This window comes from Euphorbia lathyris, chromosome 1 (genome assembly GCF_963576675.1).
Source record: "Euphorbia lathyris chromosome 1, ddEupLath1.1, whole genome shotgun sequence".
NCBI classification, from domain to species: domain Eukaryota; kingdom Viridiplantae; phylum Streptophyta; class Magnoliopsida; order Malpighiales; family Euphorbiaceae; genus Euphorbia; species Euphorbia lathyris.
The window spans coordinates 63,195,952-63,219,575 of NC_088910.1; the positions used below are offsets into that span (position 1 = coordinate 63,195,952).

At 39.8% G+C, this 23,624-nt stretch overlaps 1 protein-coding gene across 1 annotated transcript; it reads left to right on the forward strand.

The window, feature by feature from the left end:
- The first annotated feature begins 18,869 nt into the window (after positions 1 to 18,869).
- On the forward strand, positions 18,870 to 23,401 carry LOC136235419 (uncharacterized). Its single transcript, XM_066025091.1, has 6 exons — positions 18,870 to 19,624; positions 20,093 to 20,304; positions 21,672 to 21,966; positions 22,051 to 22,136; positions 22,217 to 22,308; positions 22,691 to 23,401. The coding sequence occupies exons 1-6, from the start codon at positions 19,298 to 19,300 to the stop codon at positions 22,921 to 22,923; spliced, it is 1,245 nt and encodes a 414-aa protein (XP_065881163.1). The 5' UTR covers positions 18,870 to 19,297; the 3' UTR covers positions 22,924 to 23,401.
- Positions 23,402 to 23,624: the final 223 nt, after the last annotated feature.

The window sequence follows — 23,624 nt, forward strand, 5'->3', positions numbered from 1 at the left end:
TGCCATTTGAAGACACACCAAGCTTAGGCTTAATTCTTCCCTCTATAATGTTATTTTGTTGATTCTTCTCCTTAAGAATCATTTGTTTTTGTTGTTGTAATTGTTGTTGTTGTTCTCAAAGTGTTGTTTGTGCACAAGTTCATCAAATAAAAGTAAGTTTCAAGTTACCGAAGAAGTTTGTTCTGCAATCGTCATTACGGTTTCTTCTAAACTTTAATCTCTTTTATTAATATGAACTCTATTATCTATCTTACTAAGGTGTGTTTTAATCTAATCATGTGCTAAAACCCCCTTAACTAAGGCTAAAAGCGGATCTTAACCTTAGTTATGTGGTAATTACGTTTAACCTATTTAAGTTATCCTTGTCCTTTTTAAGAACTAACTTATGATTCTTAATGCTTGTAGGAGATGGGTCAACTCTCTACTTGAATATAATTAATCGTAATTAAATTGATTAATCGAAATTTATAAGTTGGACCTAATGACCATTTAGTGTGGCTTATTGGTTTTCCAAGATTTTTCATGAATCTTATTACAAATCTTAGATTTATTACTTGAGCCGGACCAAGGGAAAGTAATAAATCGAAGGTTTGGAAATAAGAAAACTTAATGCTTCTTTGGATTAATTACTTGAGCCGGACCAAGGGAAAGTAATTAATCGAAAGTTTAGAACTAATTACTCGAGCGATTTTTATTGAATCTTAAGTAATCACTTTAGCCGGACCAAGGTAAAGTAGGTTAAAAAGGTTTAGATTAAATCTTATTACAAATCTTAGATTTATTACTTGAGCCGGACCAAGGGAAAGTAATAAATCAAAGGTTTGGAACTAAGAAAACTTAATGCTTCTCTTGATTAATTACTTGAGCCGGACCAAGGGAAAGTAATTAATCGAGAGTTTAGAACCAATCTCAAGAACTATTAGTTAATAAGAAAAATTGCCATCTTAAAAAGGATAAAACAACTTAAAAGGGGTTAAGTGTTATTACCAAGCAAAAAGGTTAAGTGAAGCTAGAAGCCTTAGTTTCTTTCCTTATAAGTATTTTCTCATCTAATTTGTGTAATTTTCATTTCATTTCTTGCTTAAGTCTTAGCTTGGTTGTCCAACAAAATCTACATTTCGGTTGTTTAAATAATAGATAGTAAGCAAAGAGATTAGTACTTACAATCACCATCCTCGTGGGAACGATACTCTACTTTCACTTTATTACTTGATACACGACTAAGGTACACTTGCCTTCACATGCACGTATACGTAAAACGCGCATCAACTAGCGTTCAAACTGACTCGTTTGTGTTTTCCAAAAATGAAATACTCACAAAAATCCAACTTGGATGTTTGTTGACCACAAAGGAGAACCCGTTTACTTAACATGGACAAGCCTTTCTTACTCATGTGGTCGATAGGGATGGCAACGGGTAGTGTACCCGCGGGTACCCGGTACTATCCGACCCTAATGGGACTACCCGTACCCTGTATAAAAGGGTATGGGACGGGTATGGGATCAAAATCATTACCCGTTAGGGTAATGGGACGGGTATGGGAATACCCCCTAGGGTACCCGGTACCCGTTACCCGTCATTAAAAAATTTATATTAATAAATATCATTGTTTTTTAGATGTAAGACTTGAAATTTAAACCCCAACCATTTATTTTTCAACAATTGAGTGATACCACTAAGCTACTTTATTCTTATTTCATTTTTTTTATTTTTTTTTGAGAAAAAACTACTTTAGTCTCCCCCTCTGATGGACTTCTTCGTTTGGAATGTTAGAGGTGCGGCGAGCAAGGCTACCCGCATTCATGTCAATGATCTCATTAAACAGTTTAACCCTTCCTGCTTTGTCCTTCTTGAGACCAAGGTTAGTGGAGCCAAAGCAGATGAGGTGGTTAGAAAGTTTAAGAATTGGAATTGCGTCAGGTCGGAGGCTACTGGCCGGGCAGGGGGGATTTGGCTCTTTTGGAAGCCAGGTCAAGTCAATATTGATATTGTTACTATGGACAGTCAATTCATCCATAGTAAGGTGTGTTACACGGGTAATAAACCCTTCTTTATTACCTTCGTCTATGCTGATCCTGTTTCGACTAACCGAAGAAGGCTGTGGGAGATCCTTCATTTTTTTAGCTCTAACATGGTGGAGGCGTGGTTGGTTGCCGGGGATTTTAATGACATTGCCCTCTTGAGTGATCAGAGAGGAGGGGGTAATCATTATGTGAACCGGTGTCTTAATCATAAGCAAAGTATGGATATGTGCGGGCTTTCGGACCTGGGTGCTGCTGGCCACAAATTTACCTGGAAAAGGAATAGTGTGTTTGTTAGGTTGGATAAGGTGTACGCTAATGTTGCAGCGATTTATAGGTTTTCTGAGCTCAAGGTACTTAATCTCCCTTTCCGTCACTCAGACCATTGCCCTATCCTCATTAATTTGGTCAAAGGAAATCGGCTGAAAGGTAATAGACCTTTTAGGTATCTGGTGGCTTGGGAGTTTCACCCCGAGTTTAAGGATTTCGTTAAAAGCAATTGGCATCCCCACTCTGATGTTCTCCTCGCTACTGAGGAATTCAGGAGGAATGTGGCTATTTGGAATAAAAATACTTTTGGTCATATTATCAGGAGGAAGAACAAACTCTTGAGGAGAATGGAAGGTGTTCAGCGTTGCTTGGAGGTTCGTTTTGATCATAGCCTGAATGGTCACCTAAGAGCTCTTCAGAACGAGTTGGAAGCTGTGCTTAGACAGGAAGAACTTCTATGGTTCCAGAAATCTAGGAAGGCTTGGATTCAAGACGGGGACCGGAATACCAGGTTTTTCCACCTCGCAACGATCATTAGGAGACAGCGAAATAGGATCGAGGCTATTAAAGACGCCAGTGGTGAGTGGATTTTTGAGGAGGAGGACATTCGGCGCCTTGCCCTTGATTTCTACAAGGACCTGTTCAGAGAGGAAGCTGTGGACCTAGAGAGTGCCCACTCTGGCATTTCCTTTCCTCGTTTGGGGGAGGATGCTATTAATAATGCTTTCCATCCCATTGAGCTTAAAGAGATTGATCTGGCCTTCTCCAGCATCGGTTCCACTAAGGCTCCTGGTATTGATGGTATCCCCGCTAGTTTCTATCATAAACACTGGGACACTGTTAAAGAGGGTATATACAGCTTTGTGTTAGGTGTCTTTGGTGGTTCGAACGATATCAGTTTGGTTAATAAAACCCTCCTTGTCTTGATTCCTAAGGTTGCCAAGCCTTCTTCATTTCTCCAGATGAGACCCATTAGTCTTTGTAATGTCTTGTATAAAGCTATTACTAAGATTGTGGCTAATAGAATCCGGAAGATCCTTCCGGATATTATCAGCCAAAATCAAGGGAGCTTTGTTCCTGGAAGACAATTGATGGATAACGTTGTTATTGCCCAGGAGGTTGTCCATTCTATGAAGATTAAGAAAGGCAAGAAAGGGATCGTGGCTCTCAAGCTGGATCTGGAGAAAGCCTATGATAGGTTGAACTGGAGCTTTCTTCTGGATAGTTTAGCCAAAGCTGGTATCCCGGAGAACTGGAGGAATTTGATTGGAAAGTGTATCTCCTCTCCTGTTTTCCAGGTTATGATCAATGGGGATATGTCGGATGAGTTCTCTCCATCCAGGGGTATTCGTCAAGGGGATCCTATGAGCCCCTTCCTTTTTGTTATTGCCATGGAAATATTGTCTCACCTGATCCAAGAGGCGGTGAGCAAAGGGACTCTCTACCCTGTTTCCATCAACAGACATTGCCCCCCTGTTACCCATTTACTCTTTGCTAATGATGTCATGCTTTTTGTGGAGGGTAATGAGGAACAAATTAAGGCTGTGATGGATATCCTCGACTGCTTTTGTGAGGCTTCTGGCCAGAAGATTAACATCCATAAATCCCGTATGCTTTGTTCCAAGAATATGGATAATAGCTTGTGTAGAAGACTGAGTGAGATGTCTGGCATTCCCCTGACTCAATCGTTTGGGAAATACCTTGGGGTCCCTCTTCATAGTGACAGGGTGTCCAAAGCCTCTTTTAAAGACATTTTGGACAAATCTAACGGTTTGTGTGCTAGCTGGAAAGCTAATTCTCTTTCCCTTGCAGGTCGCCTTACTTTAATCCAGTTTATCAACTACGCTGCTCCAAATCACATCATGCAAGCCTGTAAGCTCCCTGAGCCGGTCCTCAACGACCTTGATAAAATTAATCGGTGTTTTCTGTGGGGTGAGTCTGGGGATGGGAGGAAGATTCACCTGGTCCCTTGGAAGGAAGCCTGCCAGCCTAAGAGCAGGGGGGGTCTTGGTATAAGGCAAGCTAAGGACAATAATAAAGTCCTGTTAATGAAGCTTCTTTGGAGAATGTGGCAATCCCCCTCCTCCCTTTGGGTTCGTCTTCTGTGCGGCAAGTATAGGAAAGATAGAATCTTTGGTGGCCCGAAGGAGAGGGTTGTCAGCTGTTCCTTCCTCTGGAAAGGGCTTAGTGATGTTTTTGCTGAGTTCTGTACGGGGATTGGCTTGGAGGTGGGTAATGGGAGATCCATTAGTTTCTGGTATGACACCTGGATTGGTGACAAACCGTTGATTGAGGTGTGCATCGCCCCTCCGCCGAATGATCTCCTCTCCTGGAGAATTGCTGATGTGGTGGACTCGGAGGGAGACTGGATCTGGTCTAAGTTCGACTCCTTTCTTAGCCTGGAGACCCTCCTTAATATTAGAGGTGTGAAGATTAGTAATCAGGAGGAGGATAAGGACAGACACTGCTGGGCCTTGACTAATAATGGTTCTTATTCTTGCAAATCGGCCTATGAAGCTTTTACCCCTAATAGGGCTGATCCTCCTTTGGAAATTTGGAAGTCCATTTGGGCCCTCAAAGTCCCCTACCGCATTAGGAGTTTCCTATGGCTGGGAGTCAAAGACAGGCTCCTCACGAATGCAGATAGACACAGAAGGCACTTGGCTGTATCTGGTGCCTGTAGCAGATGCAGCGGCCATGTGGAAACCTTGTGCCATGCTTTGAGGGATTGCCCGAATAGTAGAAAGGTTTGGGAAGGGGTCCTTCCTCACCACATCCTTCCTTCCTTTATGGGGTTCTCTGATATTGACTGGTTCTCTGAAGGCGTTAATGGGAATTTGTTGGCCAGTATGGAGCACGGGGCTATTCTCTTCGCTATTATTTGTCACCAAATGTGGAAATGGAGGAATGAAGATTTATTTGCTGAGAAGACTGTCTTTATTCCTGACCTCCGGTTTTACTTCTCGAAAAAACTCTCTGTTATTACAAAGAGTTTTGAAGGAGAGCCCCTGGTTCACCCCTCCCCGGTTAAAGTGGTCCAGTTAGTTGGTTGGAGGAAGCCCAGGGAAGGGGTTGTCAAGTTGAATACGGATGGCTCCTGCCTTAGTAATGGCAGAATTGCTGCTGGTGGAGTTCTTCGGGATGCTGGTGGCGCCTGGCTGGCTGGGTTTACCCATAACTTAGGTACGGGCTCCTCCTTTACTGCAGAGCTCTAGGGGATCTTGTCTGGCATTAAACTCGCCATTCGCATGGGTGTTAAAAGACTTTCAGTGGAGTCTAACAATTTGGAGGCTATCAACAGGATTTCGGATAGACAGGCTGTTTGTCTTAAGAGTCAGAATCTCATTAAAGCCATCTTGAGGCTTCGTCCTGCCTTCGATTCTCTTACCTTCTCCCATATTTATAGGGAGCAAAACCGCGTGGCGGATCGCTTGGCAGCTGCTGGGCATGGGGGGATGTTAGGTGTTTCTACCCTTTCCGTTCCTCCTTCTTTTCTGTTACCTTCTCTTCTTGAGGATAGGATTGGGGTCAGTCTTCCTAGACTGATCCCGGGTTAGGTTTTTGTTTGTTTGTTTTTTTTTCTTCCCTTCTTACCAAAAAAAAAAATTAAGGTTCAATTTATTCAATTTTTAGATTGATGATTTATTAAATTTATAGTTTGTTAAATTTATAATATTTTTTTTATTTATTGATTCTTAACGGGTAAGGGTACCCGCGGGTACCCGCGAATTAAATGGGAAGGGTATGTGATGCAAAAAGTATACCCGTTAGGATAATAGGATGGGTACGGGTAATTAAAAAATAAAAGGGTAAGAGTTTGATAATGGCATTACCCGCAGGTACCCTACCCGTTGCCATCCCTAGTGGTCGAGCCTCATTTGCCATAATTTGGTAATATCTGACTCTGAAGAGGAAACTGTAACAACGCATGTGGCTGTTGAACCTCATAACACGTACAATCTTCCAACTTTTCTGGCTTTTATTACAACTATAATACCTTTCAAAACCTTCAAGACTCCATCTCCACCATAAAATATGCAACTGTTGTCATCTAATTCATATAAGAAGACAAGGTTTTTCTTCATGTTAAGAACATGTCGCACATCGGTCAAGGTTCTGACCACACCATCATTCATTTTGATTTTGACGGTACCAATACCAATAACTTTACAAGGATGATCGTTGCCCACTAACACAACTCCTCTGTTTACTGATTCATAAGAGGAGAACCAATCTCTGTGAAGACAAATATGGAATGAGTATGTAGAGTCAAGGATCCATCCTTGTCCAGATCTAGCACCATTATCGGACACGACATAGACTTCACAATCTACTTCATCTTCAGCAACAATGGCTTCGGCAGGGCTGTCTTCTTTATGAAAATTTTCTTTATTTTTCCTGTGTAGCTTGAAACATTCAGCTTTGATGTGCCATTTCTTTTTATAGTAGTTGCATGTCAAATTACTGTGTCTAGATTTTGATTTGATCTGGATCGATTGTTGTTGCTCCTATTGAGATCTCTTGTAGAACATCTCCCTCTAACGACTAGACTTTCTGCAAGGCCATTTCTATCACCAGAAAGCTCATTGTCAATCAAATCTTTTGAAAATAGACACCCTTTAACCTCATCCACAGTTAGAGTGCTTTTACTATAGATCATGGTCTCCTAGAAATTTTTGAAAAGCGGAGGTAAAGATCGTAACAACATAAGAGCTTTATCTTCTTCTTCATATTTAATATCTAAATTTTCAAAATCTAGCAGAATGGAACTGAAATTATCAATGTGCTACTTTAGGGATATACCTTCCGCCATATTAAGCATGTGAAGACGATGTTTCACAACAAGCTTGCTGGTGAGGTTTTTGGACATGTAGAGAGACTCAAGTTTCTCCTAAAGCTTTTAGGATTCTTCTCATGGATGACTTCATGTAGGATCTCGTTCGGCAAGCATGATTGAATGACAGCTAGAGCTTTCTCCTCTAAGTCTTGTTTCTTCTCATTTGCTACTATGGAAGCTAACAATCAATCTACCGAAGCAGAAGTGTGCGCGGCTCCAAGAGATAGAAGCATGGGCATCCACAACGGTAAAGTTTTGTACTAGAAGATAAGATGAGAGCGATAGAAGTCGTTTTCCTCCAACGGTATTTTCGAATTTCAAAAGGCTCTATCTTCAGGCTTCACTATAAAAGCCCAAACAAAAGCTCCTTTTTCACCATCTGATCATCAACGTTTAAATTGAGAAATATTCTTCAAGTGAAAAGAAAAAAGCAAAAAGCTCAAACACATTTCATTATTGTAATTCATGGAATAGCTGATAGAAAAATAGAACTTCATGTGTTCTAAGTTAGAACAAGATCATCTATAGTTACAAAGATCAGAAGCTCTTCTGTTTACTTCGGTTATAAGTAAACAAGTTGAGAGATAGATAGATAGCTGAGTGTGGGGTGTAAAGAAAGGTACTTTACAGAACCTATGTATCTATTATAAAGGTTTGTGCTCTACCATTGAAAAGAGTTCATTAGTGTATTAAAACCTAGAAGAAGATATTATGTGGACTGGATGTAGGTAGGAGGCCGAACCCGTATAAATCGCCGAGTAACTTTTCTCTCACCTTTTTCTTTTACTTACTTCTGATATTTGCTTGCTTTAAAAACAATCCCGTAAATAGCTCTTCCGACTATTGTGCACCAATAGATCGCATAACCATTAAGTCTTCAACAGAAGCTCCCCAATGTGAGCTATCCTCTGTGTAGTAAGATCAGAAGTAGAATCAGACTCCGTTAACTAACTAACTCAGTAAACGGAACTTGCCTTTGATTCCGAGCTTGCCTCTGTGCTGTGCTATTGAACTAAAAGCGAGAATAATTTATAAATGGCTAAATTAATCAAATAGTTCCATTCACCTCCTTTTGGAACTAATTTCATCTCACAAGGGACCAACAACTATAACTTGTAAAAAGTGTTGTACAGTTTGTTAAGCATCCGTAAATTTAAGAAAGGCTTGATCCGTGCCTATTGAAGGATTGAGTATAAACTCTCAAAAAATATTATTAGAGAGAAGAGTAGACTTAAGTTTGCCGAACATCTATAAAAACTATCTGTGTCGAAATCTTTTTTGTCTCTATTTTTGTACTATTGTGCATATTTAATTTATCTTTATCTTCTCTAGTCAAATTTATATTTATTAAACTGATAAGAGTTTTACAAATATTTATCTCAATATTTTTTACAAATATTTATCTCAGTATTTTTTAAAACTTTTTAGGGGAAAACATATTTTTCTCAAAAATATTATTTTAAAAATATTTTTATATATTAAAAAGATTTTTATTTTGGTATGTTCACCTCTTTTAAAATACATTCTACCATATTTTAAACCAATAAAAAATAATTTACTTTATTTTATTTTGATGTCTTCACATTTTACTAATTATATAAAATATTGTAACAAAATAATACATGTGTTTCTTAATGTTAGAAAAAATGATAATGTTTGTACAATAAACTTTCTTTTATAATTCATTTAAAAGAAAAAGAAAACCGACAACTTGAAAATAATAACCAATCTAAAGTTTATTGTCATTTCTTACTTCTAGTGTTTATTTACTCATTTTTTTTCATCTTATTTATCTTCACTTTAAAAGAAAATATTTTAAAAATCGGACCGAACATCAAACCAACATGATGAATAAATCAAAGGTTTATCATTCAATCGGTTGAACCAGATGATTTTATAAATATATTATATATATAAATTAATAAATATGTACAATAAAATCTCATTTTTTTTGGTAGAAAAGGAAAGGAAAGCAAAGCAAAACAAGCAACTACACCGGGATTAGCCTAGGAAAGCTAACCCCAATCCTATCCTCTAAAAGAAAAGGAGAAAGAGCGATAGGAGGAACGGTAAGGGTAGAAACACCTAACACCCCCTCATGGCCTGCCGCCGCCAAGTGATCTGCAACACGGTTCTGCTCCCGGAAAATGTGGCTGAACTCAAGGATATCAAATGAGGGGCTAAGCCTCTTAATAGCTTTAATAAGGTTGCGGCTATGAAGACCCATGGCATGACTACCCAAAATCATATTGATGGCCTCCAAGTTATCTGACTCCACAGAAAGCCTCTTAACACCCAGCCTAATCGCCAGCTGGATCCCAGAGAGAATGCCCCAGAGCTCCGCAGAGAAGGAAGAATCCAAACCCAAATTCTGGGTAAACCCAGAAAGCCAGGCGCCTCCCGCATCCCTAAGAACACCTCCGGCAGCAATCTTACCATTACTGAGGCAGGAACCATCAGTATTCAGCTTCACAACCCCCTCTATCGGCCTGCTCCAGCTCACGAGGTGGACATCACTACTCGGGGAAGATCTGGCAAGGGACTCACCTTTGAAACTATCAATAATAGAGGAGAGTTTCTTCAAGAAGAACTCAGCTAAGTTAGGCAAAAGCACAGCTTTATTATCAAAAATCTCCTCGTTCCTCCATTTCCACACTTGATGACAGATAATGGCAAAGAAAATGTCCCCATGCTCCATATAAGACAATAACTTTCCCCTAATACCATCTGAGAACCAGTCGTTCACAGAATGGGACATGAAGGAATAGAAAGTATGATGAGGGAGAATTTTCTTCCAAACCTCTTCACTCTTAGGGCAATACCTAAGAGCATGGCACAATGATTCAACATGGCCTCTACATCTACCGCAAGCTCTAGAGGTCGCCAAATGCCTTCTGTATCTATCTGAGTTAGTAAGTAATCTGTCTTTAACGCCCAGCCACAGGAAGCTCCTCATGCGGTAGGGGATTTTAAGGGACCAAATGGTCTTCCAAATATCCGAGGGATTATCAGTCCTGTTAAGGGAAAAAGCTTCAAAGGCAGATTTGCAAGAATAGACTCCATTGTTAGTCAGCGCCCAGCAATGCTTATCCATGTCTTCCTCTTGATTACTCACCTTCACTCCTCTAATTCTAAGGAGAGTCTCAAGGCTAAAGAAAGAATCAAATTTAGGCCAAACCCAGTCCCCTTCAGAGTCCACCACATCGGCTAACCTCCAGTTTTGGATATCACTAGGCGGGGGGGAAGTGCACACATCCACTAAAGGTTTATCCCCAATCCAGGTATCAAACCAGAAGCTTATGGACTTACCATTACCCACATCCAGACCAACCCCCGAGCAAAACTCAGCAAAAACGGCGCTAAGCCCTTTCCAGAGGAAGGAACAATTGATATCTCTCTCTTTCGGGCCCCCAAAGATCTTATCTTTTCGATACTTACCACAAAGAATGCGAACCCAGAGAGAGGAGGGGCATTGCCACATACGCCAAAGGAGTTTCATTAATAAGACTTTATTATTATCCTTAGCTCTCCTAATGCCCAAACCCCCTGAATCTTTGGGCTGACAAACCTCACTCCAAGGCACCAGGTGGATCTTTCTTCCCTCCGCAGCTTCCCCCTACAGGAACCTTCGGTTAATCTTATCAAGATCATTAAGCACAGGATTCGGAAGCTGATAAGCCTGCATGATGTGGTTGGGAGTAGCGGAATTCACAGATTGAATTAAAGTCAGACGGCCAGCGAGGGAGAGAGTCTTGGCTTTCCACGTGGCACACCTCGTATTGGCTTTGTCCAAAGTATCTTTAAAAGAAACTTTAGACACTCTCTCACTATGGAGAGGAATCCCCAGATACTTCCCAAGAGAATTAATAAGAGGAATACAAGACAAATCACTTAATCTTTTACAAATTCTCGGATTCATATTCTTAGAGCACATCATCCTAGATTTCTGGATATTAAGTCTCTGACCAGAGGCCGAACAAAAACAATCCAGAATATCCATAATGACACTCAACTGCTCCTCATTACCTTCAAGAAAGATAAGGACATCGTCCGCAAAGAATAAGTGGGTCACCTGGGGATAGAAACTGTTGATGGCCACCGGGTGGAAACTCCCAATATCAATGGCATCTTGAATAAGGTGGGACAGCCTCTCCATAGCAATAACGAAAAGGAAGGGCTCATAGGATCACCCTGACGGATGCCCCGACCCGAAGAGAACTCCTCCGACATATCCCCATTCACCATAACCTGAAACACAGGAGAAGTAATACAAACCTTAATAAGATTTCTCCAACTGTCTGGGATCCTAGCTCTCTTCAGACTCTCCATCAGGAAGTTCCAGTTGATGCGATCATAGGCCTTCTCCAAATCCAGCTTAAGAGCCATAATGCCTTTCTTCCCTTTCCTAATCTTCATAGTGTGCACCATTTCTTGGGCAATCACCACATTATCCATTATTTGTCTACTGGGTACAAAACTACCCTGATTCTGACAAATGATCTCCGGAAGAATGCCACGGATTCTATTAGCCACAATTTTTGTAATCATCTTGTAAAGAACATTACAAAGACTGATGGGTCTCATATGCAAAAAGGAAGAAGGCTTATCAATTTTAGGAATAAGGACCAGGAGAGTTCTATTAACCAGCTCAATATCCTTAGACCCATTGAACACACCTATGATAAACTCATAGATACCCTCCTTCACAACACCCCAGTGCTTGTGGTAGAAGCCAGCTGGAAGACCATCAATACCAGGCGCTTTAGACGCCCCAATGCTGAAGATGGCATGGTCAATCTCTTTTCGGGAAATAGGAAGAAAGGCACTCTGACTGATATCCTCACTGATCAAAGGAAAGGTAGCAATAGAGTGAGCCCTCTCCAGCTGAACAGGATCCTCTTTGAAAAGCTCCTTATAGAACTCCAGAGCCAAATTCCGAATCACCTCATCTTCATACACCCACTCCCCATCAGAATCTTTGATAGCCTCAATTCTATTCCTCTGCCGCCTGATCATAGTAGACAGATGGAAGTACCTGGTATTATGATCCCCATCCCTAATCCAGGATTTCCTAGACTTCTAGAACCAGAGAAGCTCCTCCTGCCTAAGCACAGCTTCCAGCTCCTTCTGAAGGGTTCTAAGGAGGCCATCTAAACTGTGATCAAACCTCACATCCAACCTACGCTAAACGCCCTCCATCCTTTTTAACAACTTATTATTTCTTCTAATAATGTGCCCAAAGACATTCTTATTCCAACCAAGCACCTTCTTCCTGAACCCTTCAGAAGCTTGCAGGACATTCGAATGAGGTTTCCAATTATCTTGGACGAACTCCTTAAACTTAGGATGGGACTCCCACGCCAGCTGGTTACCGGAATGGTCTCTTCCCCCTAGGCCGGTTGCCTCTCAAAAGTCTAAACAAAATAGGGCAATGGTCTGAATGACGGAACGGAAGATTTAAAACATAACACTCAGGCAAAGAAGTCAGGGCAGCCACATTAGCATAGACCTTGTCCAAATGAACAAAGGTACTATTGCGTTTCCAAGTGAATCTATGACCCGAAGCCCCCAAGTCGGAAAGCCCACATAAATCCATATTATTTTTATGGTGAAGACAGCGATTAACATAATGATGAAACCTCCTCTTTGGTCACTCATAAGGCCGATATCATTAAAGTCTCCCGCAATAAACCAGGGCTCAGAGATGCTGCCACTCATCGAAAAGAGGATCTCCCATAACTGTTTGCGATTAACTAAGATCGGATCAGCATACACAAGGGTAGTCAAGAAGGAAGTAATACCAGAAATGCTCACTTTACAGTGAATGAACTGCTTATCGATACTAATAACATCAAAATGAATCCGATCTGGCCTCCAGAAAAGCCAGATCCCACCAGCTCGGCCAGTAGCCTCCGATCTAACACACCTCCAGTTCTTAAACTTATTAACCACCTCATCTGCTTTCTCTCCACTAATCTTAGTTTCCAGTAAAGCAAAACACGAGGGGTTAAACTTTTTAATTAGGTCATTAATATGGATACGGGTAGCCTTGCTAGCCGCACCCCTAACATTCCAGCACAACAAGTCCATAAAAAGGAGGAGACTGACCGCACCAACCTACCTAAGCCAGGTATTTACTAGGGGCTCCTGAGAGCCTCACCGAGGTACCCGTAGGTCCCCTCTTCTCTGAAAAAGCCAAGGAATTCTGGATGCTTTTTTGTTTGCCCTTTGCCTTTTTCAAGCCAGGTTTAATAACCCCCATTGGATTCCCAATTCCAGGTCCACCAATAAGAATAGAAGAACTACCCTCATTAGTTTCCTTCATCTTTCGGGCCGCCTGAACCAGGGGGCCCCCCTGAGCTTCTTTCTTGGAAGCAAAGAGGGGATTAACAGAATCAACCACTAGCTCAGAAGACACAACAGACTCCAGACCCGGCAAACTGTGTTCCATAAGCTCATCTCCCTGGATAGGCTCATGAACGTCTTCAATAGATAGGGCACCAAACCTAGAGCCAGACCTAAGAGCTAAGCTGGTACCAGCCTCCTCCCTAGCCTTGGGGATAGGCTCCTCCTTCACACTAGGGGAAGCCATAGGCTTAGAAGGAGCGGAAATCCCCTTCTTGATAATATCAGGAGGAAGATTCTGTATAATAGGAGGCTGAGTTCTACGACGAGTAGTCCGTTTAACTACCATCCAAGGACCGAAGTTTCCTCCATTCCATTGGTTACCTACAGAAATACTCCCACTCTCCATAACAGTCTCCTTCAAAACAAATGTTATGTAAGCCTTCATATTCGATAAAGAACACCTTGTTCTGAACACAGAACTTAGATAATAAGGGTTTCGCAAGATCCACATCCACACAAACCCTAGCAAACTTGCCCTTAATGGCACCAATAGTAGTCTTATCCACATGGTGGACCTTCCCAACCATGCCTCCTATTTTGCTTAGGAATTTCTCACTGTAATACTCAATGGGAAGGCCCGGAAACCTAACCCAAGTCAAAATCATGTTAACAGTAGAATCATGGGGATTAAAATTAGGAACCCAAGGCCGTAAAGCCAGAACGTGGTTGGAAATAATATATGGCCCCCCCCTTGATCACAGTATTGTAATCCTCAACTCTAGTAAACTTGATGACATAGAAGTCATTTTCAAGGTCAGTAATACTGACTTTCCCTTTCCTAGCCCACTGGGCTTGAATCCTTTGGGCAAAATAATTAAAGCTGATCCTCTTCCCCAACACCTTAACTATCAAAGACACCTTCCACTTCTCTCTGAGTTCCCTCTTCTCTTCCGAAGACAGTCTAATAACCGGACAAAGAGGATCATCCTGGACACCATCCTCATCGTCCGAATCAGAGAAAAGATCCACAGAATCCCCTACCATCTCCACTTCCTCAAAGCAGAGCTCCTCCTCAACCACTCCCATAACAGTGTCTTTCCAAGACCCTTTACCTATCCCGTTATTTCCAACTGCAGTCCTGGGGGAGGCCATGTTCCCCTATCCCTGAATATCATGCCCAGCCTCAAAAGGGCTCTGACTCGAGGCAACCTGCCCCCCAAATACAGCCTCAGCCTGCCCAGCACTGACCGGAATAGGACAATCAATGCCAGGCACAATGCCAGAAAAACCAGGCCAACGCCCAGCCCCAGCATCGGCAGGCCCCCTGCGGTGCCCGGCGCCATCGGTAGGGAGGACAGGCGCCGCACAGTCCGCTGGCGGCAACTTGCCCACCCGTCCATCCGGGATCGTGGGGAGCAAGGGGCGGGCAACCACGTCACCCAATCCCATGCGCCCACCCCCCAAACATCCTGCAACCACTGCCCCAGGCACAGGGCACCGCTCGTCCAACCTCCCTACCGATGAATCCCCCTCCAGCGGCGCCGCCTGCGTCCCAACTGAATCCGCAAGCAAGGCAACCGATCCAGGCGCCACGCCCCTGTCCCCACGATCCCAAGCCCCTCCAGCCCCCCAATCCCCTAAACCGGCACCACATCCTGCCAGATCTAACCCATCAGACCCTTACCAAGCCCCCCGATCCCGCTCCCGAGAGCGGTCCCTCACCCGTTCGCCATGCCCCCTCTTCTCCCTTGCATCCCCTGCCGAAGCCACAACGCCGCCAGCCGACACTCCATCCTGCACCAGATCCGACGCCCGCCCTACCCCAGCCGCCCGATCCGCCTCACCAAGATCGGAATTGCCACCATCACCGCCCCCCTCCAAGGTTCGCCTAACCCTAGGTCTCTCTCTCTCTCTGTCTTTCGCCATCAGATCTGCGAGAGAGAAGACAGATCTGAGAGAGATAAGATAGATCTGAGAAAGAGAAAACAGATATGAGATCGAATGAAGACAGATTTGAGAGAGAGAAGACGAATCTGAGAGAGAGAGAAGACAGATCTGAGAAAGAGAAGATAGATCTGAGAGAGAGAAAATAGATCTGAGATCGAATGAAGACATATTTGTGAGAGAGAAGACAGATCTAAGAGAGAGAAGATCGATCTGAGAGAGAGAATAGATCCGAGATAGAATGAAGACAGATCTGAGAGAGAGAAGACAGTTCTGAGAGAGAGAAAACAAACCTCAAAATAACCAAACCACAAGCCGTAGCTCCCACGAGAAGGAGAAAACCATACTACAATAAAATCTCATTTAATTAAACATGATATAAACAAATCCAAAGATAAATATTTAGAACATAAATATTAAAATTGAAGTTAATTAACATAAATCATTCATAATTTAGGATTTAACACCATGTAAATGTTAAAATTGAAGTTAATTAACACAAATTATTCATATTTAGGATTTAATTTTTATTTTTTTATCATCAAATCAATTTTTTTTAAAAAAATAAGTTTTATTAAGCGGAATCAACATAAAAGAAATGTAAAATAAAATATGGAGGGACAGTAACCCACTCCACAAGTTCTGTCAAGAAATGAGAAGACCTTGCTAAAGCATGAGCCACCACATTCACAGAACGACCTATAAATCTGATAAAAATGTCACTGATATTAGAAATAAGACTTTTACAATCTTCTATAATGGAACTATAAGAAGAGCGAAAGTATGCTTAATGAATATACTCCATCAATGACACTGCATCTAACTCCATCTCCAGACCATCCAAACCCTTGAATTTCATCCAACTGAGAGCCTCTTGAATACCAATAGCTTCACATTTCCTAACCGAAACGTTTCTAGCAATACGTTTTGAAAATGCACCATAAAAGCGACGGACGTTGTCCCTAAGCACAACACCAACGCCTAACCAGTCTGATCCAGAAATAATTGAAGTGTTTGCGTAATTTTGGACAAGATCTACTAAAACCTAACTGCTCGTGGGTTGCCTAGTCCACAGCAGTTCCAGCTAATAAACTCATGATGATGGATGAACCTGTCCAGTAGAACCCACCTGAAACCTATTTTTTGGATTCACAATTAAACTATTATTTGAAACTGCCTCATCCTCTCATTTAAAACATATTTTGTCTTTTTATATTTTACTTCCATAACCACAATATCTGCTCCAGACTCATGTTCTGATCCACGATTTATACCTCCTTCATAATCAATTGCCATATTAATTATTTTACTAATGTTTCCATTAATCCCATGATTAATACCACTAAACATGAGAGTTTGTTCAACCGTTTTGGTTTTTTCCACAGTAACTGACCCATAAGTTACGCTTCCTTCATCATTAACTGTCCTATTAACCATTCCACTAATATAGCCATTATTCCCACGATTAAGGCCACTAAATATGAAAGTTTGTTCAACATTATTGACAATTGTTTTGGACTTTTCCATAGTAACTGATCTACAATTTACGCATCCTTCATAATCAACTGCCATATTAATTATTCTACTAATGTCACCATTACTCCCATCATTAATACCACTAAATATGAAAGTTTTCTTTTGGATCTTACCACCATGCTCCACCACCACTCATTGGTTGCCACCATTGATGTTTGACCGGACCTCAGTAACCAGCCATTTTTCACCTTTATTTAACTAATTCTTTCTGGTCTGAACAAGCACATGAGAGCCATAGAGCTTTTCAACTTCTCCATCAGTCGAATCATAAACTTTTGGATATGAGAAATCTGTATGGTCTAAAAAACCACACACAAAACAAATTTTTTTTATTAGCCTGTAGTGAAATTCTGCCCAGAATCCATCTTCAGCTGGTCGTCTTAACCTCATTTTCCTTATAAGCGGTTTCTGGACATCTATAAAGATATGAACTCTCATACACTCTCTCAAAATACCTTGAAAGTTATTGGGATCAGAGACGATAAATTTTCCTACATGATTTCCAATAATTACAACCACCCTTTTATAGTTTATAGTTTTTTCCATTTTTTTTTAAATCTTAAAAAAAAGGTAAATCCGGTTCACCGGTTTGATGTCGATTTTCGGTTTGACTCTGGTTCAGTCCAGTTTAACATTGTTAAACTGTAGCACCTACAACCGGAACGAACTCATAGCCGATTCACGGTACAACCAGCCGGTCCGATTTTTAAAACACTAAGTTTTAGATGTTTGATTAGAGATCTTCTGTTTTATACATGAAGAATAATTTTTTTATAAAAGCAAAGCATTCATGCTTTTTGGAAGGTAGATTTTTTCAATAGGAAATAACAACAAACAGTAGGTAAACCAAATAGACCTTAATCGATAAAAGAAAAAAAAAATTTAATGACTTTAAAATGATCTAAATTATTCATAGAAATAGCAAAATAAATACATGAACATTAAAAAAAGAAAGGGTTAAGGTGCAAAAATACCCCTAACGTTTTGGGTCAGGAGCAATTTTACCCCTAACGTCTAAAATTGTGCAATTTTACCCCTAATGTTTCTAGCCAAGAGCAATTTTACCCCTAACGTTGATATTCAGACACTATTATAAAATATAGTCATTTTTTTCTTTATTTTGCACCAATTGCATATCAATTTGTTCTAAGAAAAGTATATAATGTTTTTTATAATTTAATAATAAAATTGGAGATTAATATTTATAAATTCGGTGAATTTTTGAATTTTTTTTGTCTAATTCGTACAAAAGACATTATATTTTTAATATTTTTTTCTTATTTTTTTCAAATCCCAATATATGTTTGTGATTTGTTACTGATAAAATAACACATGTATGAAGTGTAGATGACAAGATTCATGACCGAGAAGACAGTTTGATGAATTATTTCTCAAATTGATTAAATTTATCAACGTTAGGGTAAATTTGCTATTGGCTTCCAACATTAGGGATAAAATTGCACAATTTTAAACGTTAGGGAAAAATTGCTCTTGAGCCAAAATGTTAGAGGTATTTTTGCACCTTAACCCAAAAAGAAAAAAGATTGAACAAAAATTCATCAAATTTTATAAAAAATATCAATATTAGAAACTACATATACCAATTTATTATAAAAAAGAATCTGCATTGTATTGTATTGTTTTGTTTTTTTTCTTTCCTTTCCTAAAAAAAATAAATAAAAAAATAAAAAAAAAGAATCTGCAATTCTCAATATGTCGAAGTACAAATTCTTTGAACTTTTGCCCTAAATTTTGTTTTTGTGAAATAGAGTAACTAAATTATAGTTTTGGGAATTCGATTTATTGAGAAATTTTAGGGGTAGTATAACGTTATTCATGAATTAATAATATATTATCCGTTTTCCTTATCTTAAAGTACCGATTTTTATTTTTAAAAGATTATTTCTCACTTTCTTCCTCTGCTTGCCCATCCATTTTTATACATTGCGCTTTCTTTTGTCTATCTCTCCTTTTCCTCCCGTCTGTCTGTCATCGCATTGTGTTCCTTCAATCAAACCTCTTTCCTTCTCTCACTCTTTTATTTACTATTTTGCCCTTCTCTTCCTCCTCCTCTTTCCCTGCATTTAGATCCCACCGTCTCCTTTTTTAGGGTTTTAATATCACCACTCTTCTCCGATCCGATTCTCCTTCCGTCATTCCTTCTAACAAACTTTTCTTTTCGCTCCGTAACGGTTACGTTCTATATCGGAATTTCTGATTCTGCAACTTCTTACATTTTGTTGACTTTCAATCCAGGCGTCCTTTTGAGGAGTTGTAGGATTCTACTTCCCTTTTTTTTTGTGTTTTACATTTTTGCTGCTCGGTAATTAGGTGTTAGAAATGTTGGGAACCGGATTGCAGTTTACTACGCGAGGTCGCGGGGACGATCGGTTTTATCAACCCGTAAAGGCTCGCAGGAATCACCAGAATCAACAAAACGATCAACTGCGCATTTCTCAGACCGATTTCTCGGCGTGTCAATCCCCTTCCGCTAAACAAAAGACCGATGAACCGGTGGATAGGGAGCCAGACAACTGGACCGCTTTGGAGGAATCTCTTAAACCGGTTTCAGTGCCGGCCTTTGAAACGGTCGTTTCTCCCTTGAGTAATTTGGAAAGGTTTTTAGAGTCTATTACGCCATCTGTGCCAGCTCAGTACTTATCCAAGGTTTGATAGCTTTCGACTGGTTTCGCTCCTCCTCTCTTTTATTTTCCGTCTCCTTCCAAAAAAATTTAAAATTTAAAATTTAAAATTTAAAAGAAATATTGGGCTCTGGTTTGAAAGGAACTGTGGAAATTAAACAAAAAATATTTTGATTCTGTTTCTCTTTCCTTATTAATATCCCCCGATTACCAAAACACTAGATAAGAGTAATTTACCATATACATGATGTTTATTGGTGTAGGTAACTTGATTTGGTCAAGTTTGACTTAATTGCTTTGATATTATTCTGTTAATTATACTTTTTGTGGAGGTCTTGTGGAATGAAATGACATTACTTTGATGTATTCGAAATTACCTTAAGCAATCATTACTGCTTCTTCTTGGTTATTAAGAAGCAAACATGTCTTAAAGTTTTTGGATTGCTGCTTCTCATAGTATATGTGGAAATCTAACTGTGGTAATTGGCTGCAGACCACAATGCGCGGCTGGAGGACTTGCAATGTTGAATTTCAGCCATACTTTGTTCTAGGCGATCTGTGGGAGTCTTTTAAGGAATGGAGTGCTTATGGTGCAGGAGTGCCTGTAATTTTGAATGACAGTGATTCTGTTGTTCAGTACTATGTTCCATATCTATCTGGTATTCAAATATATGGGGAGTCAATGAAGACATGTCTCAAGTCAAGGTAAATAATGTTGTTGCTGGAATGATTCTGTTGCTATGATGTGTCAAATAGGAGGAGACGTGAATCGAATTCATCCATTTACATGCAATTTTTTTCATTTTTTTTCTTCCTGACACGTTTTAAATAGTTAGATGTAAGCTAAGTTTTTTTTTGCCAGGACACCAAAGGAACTTTTGTCTTAAAGTTGGTTATATGTGGTTTAGTTTGTTTGTGTAGTGTGCCTGCATTCTCTATAGGTTCCATGCGTCTTGAATATAATGAGGTTTCTTAAGTATTGCTGTCCAATTTTTTACACATGGGACTGAGCTTTGTATTGATGGGCTTCACTATGTGCAGAATATGACTAGATATTTTATTGTTGATATCTAACCAGCTAGCTGTTGTCTTATGTAGTGTGCTTAAGATAACCATAGATGTTTTCTCAAGCATCACTGATTTTGCATTATATGATATGGTGATCTTGAACAAATTGCTCAAGACTTTGAGCATTATCTATCTTCTGTGTCACCATTTACTGCACGTGAATTTGGTTTACTGTTATTATGTAGCATGAGAGTTACAAATTCTTCAAGTATTTAAAGCACTACAGAGAAGAAATTGGTAGCTGTTAAAATTCTTTGATATCTTCAACCATTAGGACTTGAATTTCTGCGTAAATACTCGCATAACATTTATGCTCTCTGTTTTTTTGGCTGTTATCTTAGATTTAGATTTTCGATCTAGTGTCTTTAGTTAGAGGAATCATTTGGTTTTCAATTGCAACTACAGGCTCACGAGGGTGAGCTTCTGAATATTCTATTTAATTTAAGATAAATGGATTTGATGTTACCTCATGAACAGGTGCAGACTTCATACGACCTCAATCCAATTAATTGAGGTTGCTACATGAACTATGATTTTCTTATTCTCTTAGTCACCTGACCTAAAGCCAGATCTTAAAAGAAGTCCTGTTTTGTCCTTAACATCCTTGACTTTTAACTTCATAATTTTTTGGAAGCCCTATACTTTGTGTTGGTCTCCATATTACTTCTGGTACGACCCTTGTGCGAGCTGGGGAAGATCATACTGTCAAGTTCATATCAGATGCTGTGTGGATGAGCAGAATAAGTGGAACTTACGTATGTGATGCTTATTGACAACGTGAGATATAGGCCATTATTTTGCGGGTCAGATAAGCAGCTTCCTTACTAGACCTGCTCTTGAATTCTCCCAACTCTCATTACAGGATTTGATGGAATTTGTATTTCTCCATTCAACCAACACATGCACACTCCATGATTCTTACATACATGTACTATAGTTTGGGTTGACACTTTAGTTGGAAGTTTGGACTATTTCATGATAGCTAATGCTTCCATTTGTAACAGGAGACCATGTGAGGACAGTGACAGTGATTTCAGGGATTCAAGTAGTGATGGTAGTAGTGATTATGAACCTGAAAGAGGACTGAAGGCCTTGAGGGAACAATGGAATCATCATCATCATCATCTAGCTAATGAGGTTCCTCTTAGAATGGATAGATTGTCAGTGAGAGATCACCAAATAACAAATCTGGAGGACTCTTCTAGTGATGATGGTGAATCCCTTAATTCTCAAGGCTGCTTGCTATTTGAGTATCTAGAGCGAGACCCCCCTTACAGCCGGGAGCCACTAGCAGACAAGGTAATTTTGTGTCCAAATTTTTTCAGTCTGCTACTTATTGGTGTTCCTTGTGTTTCCCTTTTCTGAATCTTGTTGTTGGTGCAGATATCAGATCTCACATCGCGTTTCCCTGGCTTGAAGACACTAAGAAGTTGTGATTTACTATCTTCAAGCTGGATTTCTGTGGCCTGGTATTTATCATTTAAGTCATACACTTGCTACTGAGATTACATAGTTATATATCAATTATATGTCTGGTGGGAATTTGTAGGTATCCAATCTACAGGATACCAACAGGACCAACGTTGAAAGACCTGGATGCATGTTTTCTGACTTATCATTCTCTCCATACTCCACTGGGAGGTAATGAGTTTAATTTGTCGTGGCTTTCTCATGGTTTATTGGCTGTCCTTTTTATTATTAAAAAAAAAAACTGCAGGATGTTTAACCTATTTTTTTGAAAGTCTGAGTTAAGTTATTAGTTATAGAATACATAACTGATGTACTGTCACTTTTATACATGATTCCTCATCTACATTTGTTGAAATTCATGTGTACTGTTGAAAACTCAATAGAGTAGTTGTATCCTGGATTTGTTTTTAGAGGCGGCCTTTCACTTAATATCATAGCCCAACTTGACTTGGTCTCAAGGTCAAACTTGTGAGGAGAATGTAATTAATTTCTGAATACATATCTTGATAATCAATTATCTGCATTTGACTGATCATTCTGACTCCCTTGACAGGTGCACAAAATGCTCAGGCTCCAGTGATGACATTTCCCAGTGAGATGGATGGTGTTCCTAAGATGTCCTTGCCTGTTTTTGGTCTTGCATCCTACAAGTTCAAGGGACCCTTGTGGACTCCTAGTGGGGGTTATGAACACCAGTTGGCAAATTCTCTATTGCAAGGTGCTGACAATTGGTTAAGATTGCTTCAGGTCAATCATCCAGATTTTCTGTTTTTCGGCCGCCGATGATACAAACGAATGATATAACTGATACCACACTCCTCCAACCATTCCAGAAGCTGTAAGCAAATACACTGCCTACATGCATGAATTGTGACTTGTCCTCAGTTTATGGGGATAATTTGAGAACGAAAATCAGGTGCAATTTTCTTATTTTTTGTACTTTGTAATAATATAAATCGGAGAAATGGAAAGAAAGAAAAGAAGAAAATAGAAAACATAGAAAAGGAAGGGGAGTGTCTGTGCAATAAGAAGAGGCTTGAGCAAAAAAAGAATAGAAAAATAGGGTTAGGATAAAGTACCAAGGGGTGAGGTGAACCAAGATGAAGTGGTTTAGCCAAACCATTAGCGAAGGCAAGTTTTTGTCTTGTTCATTTTAAATTATGACGGGTATGTATTGATAAACCAGGCTCCTTTTTTGTCCTGTTGATTTTTACTTAGAATGTAATATTTTATTTTTCTCATAATCGAGGTAACGTTAATGCTATCTGATGAGTGCTTTATGAATAGTGAACTGATTATTGAGTAGTTAGTAAAGTTGAAAGGATGTGTGTTAATTTTATAATTTATGTGAATTTAGATACGTCATGCATCTGAGCAGCCATCACTTGTGCATTTTGTTTGTATTTCTTTTTAACCATGAGATATCTTCTTAATAAGATATGCAATTGAATTTTTCAATTAGACAAGTCCTTGATAGGTAAACTGAA

What these genes read in the sequence shown, in the direction of transcription:
- LOC136235419 (XM_066025091.1), top strand. Translation starts at nt 19,298, where the DNA reads ATGTTGGGAACCGGATTGCAGTTTACTACGCGAGGTCGCGGGGACGAT. An exon ending in AAGACATGTCTCAAGTCAAG is followed by an intron (nt 20,305 to 21,671) that starts GTAAATAATGTT and finishes CATTTGTAACAG; the next exon opens with GAGACCATGTGAGGACAGTG. An exon ending in GGGAGCCACTAGCAGACAAG is followed by an intron (nt 21,967 to 22,050) that starts GTAATTTTGTGT and finishes TTGTTGGTGCAG; the next exon opens with ATATCAGATCTCACATCGCG.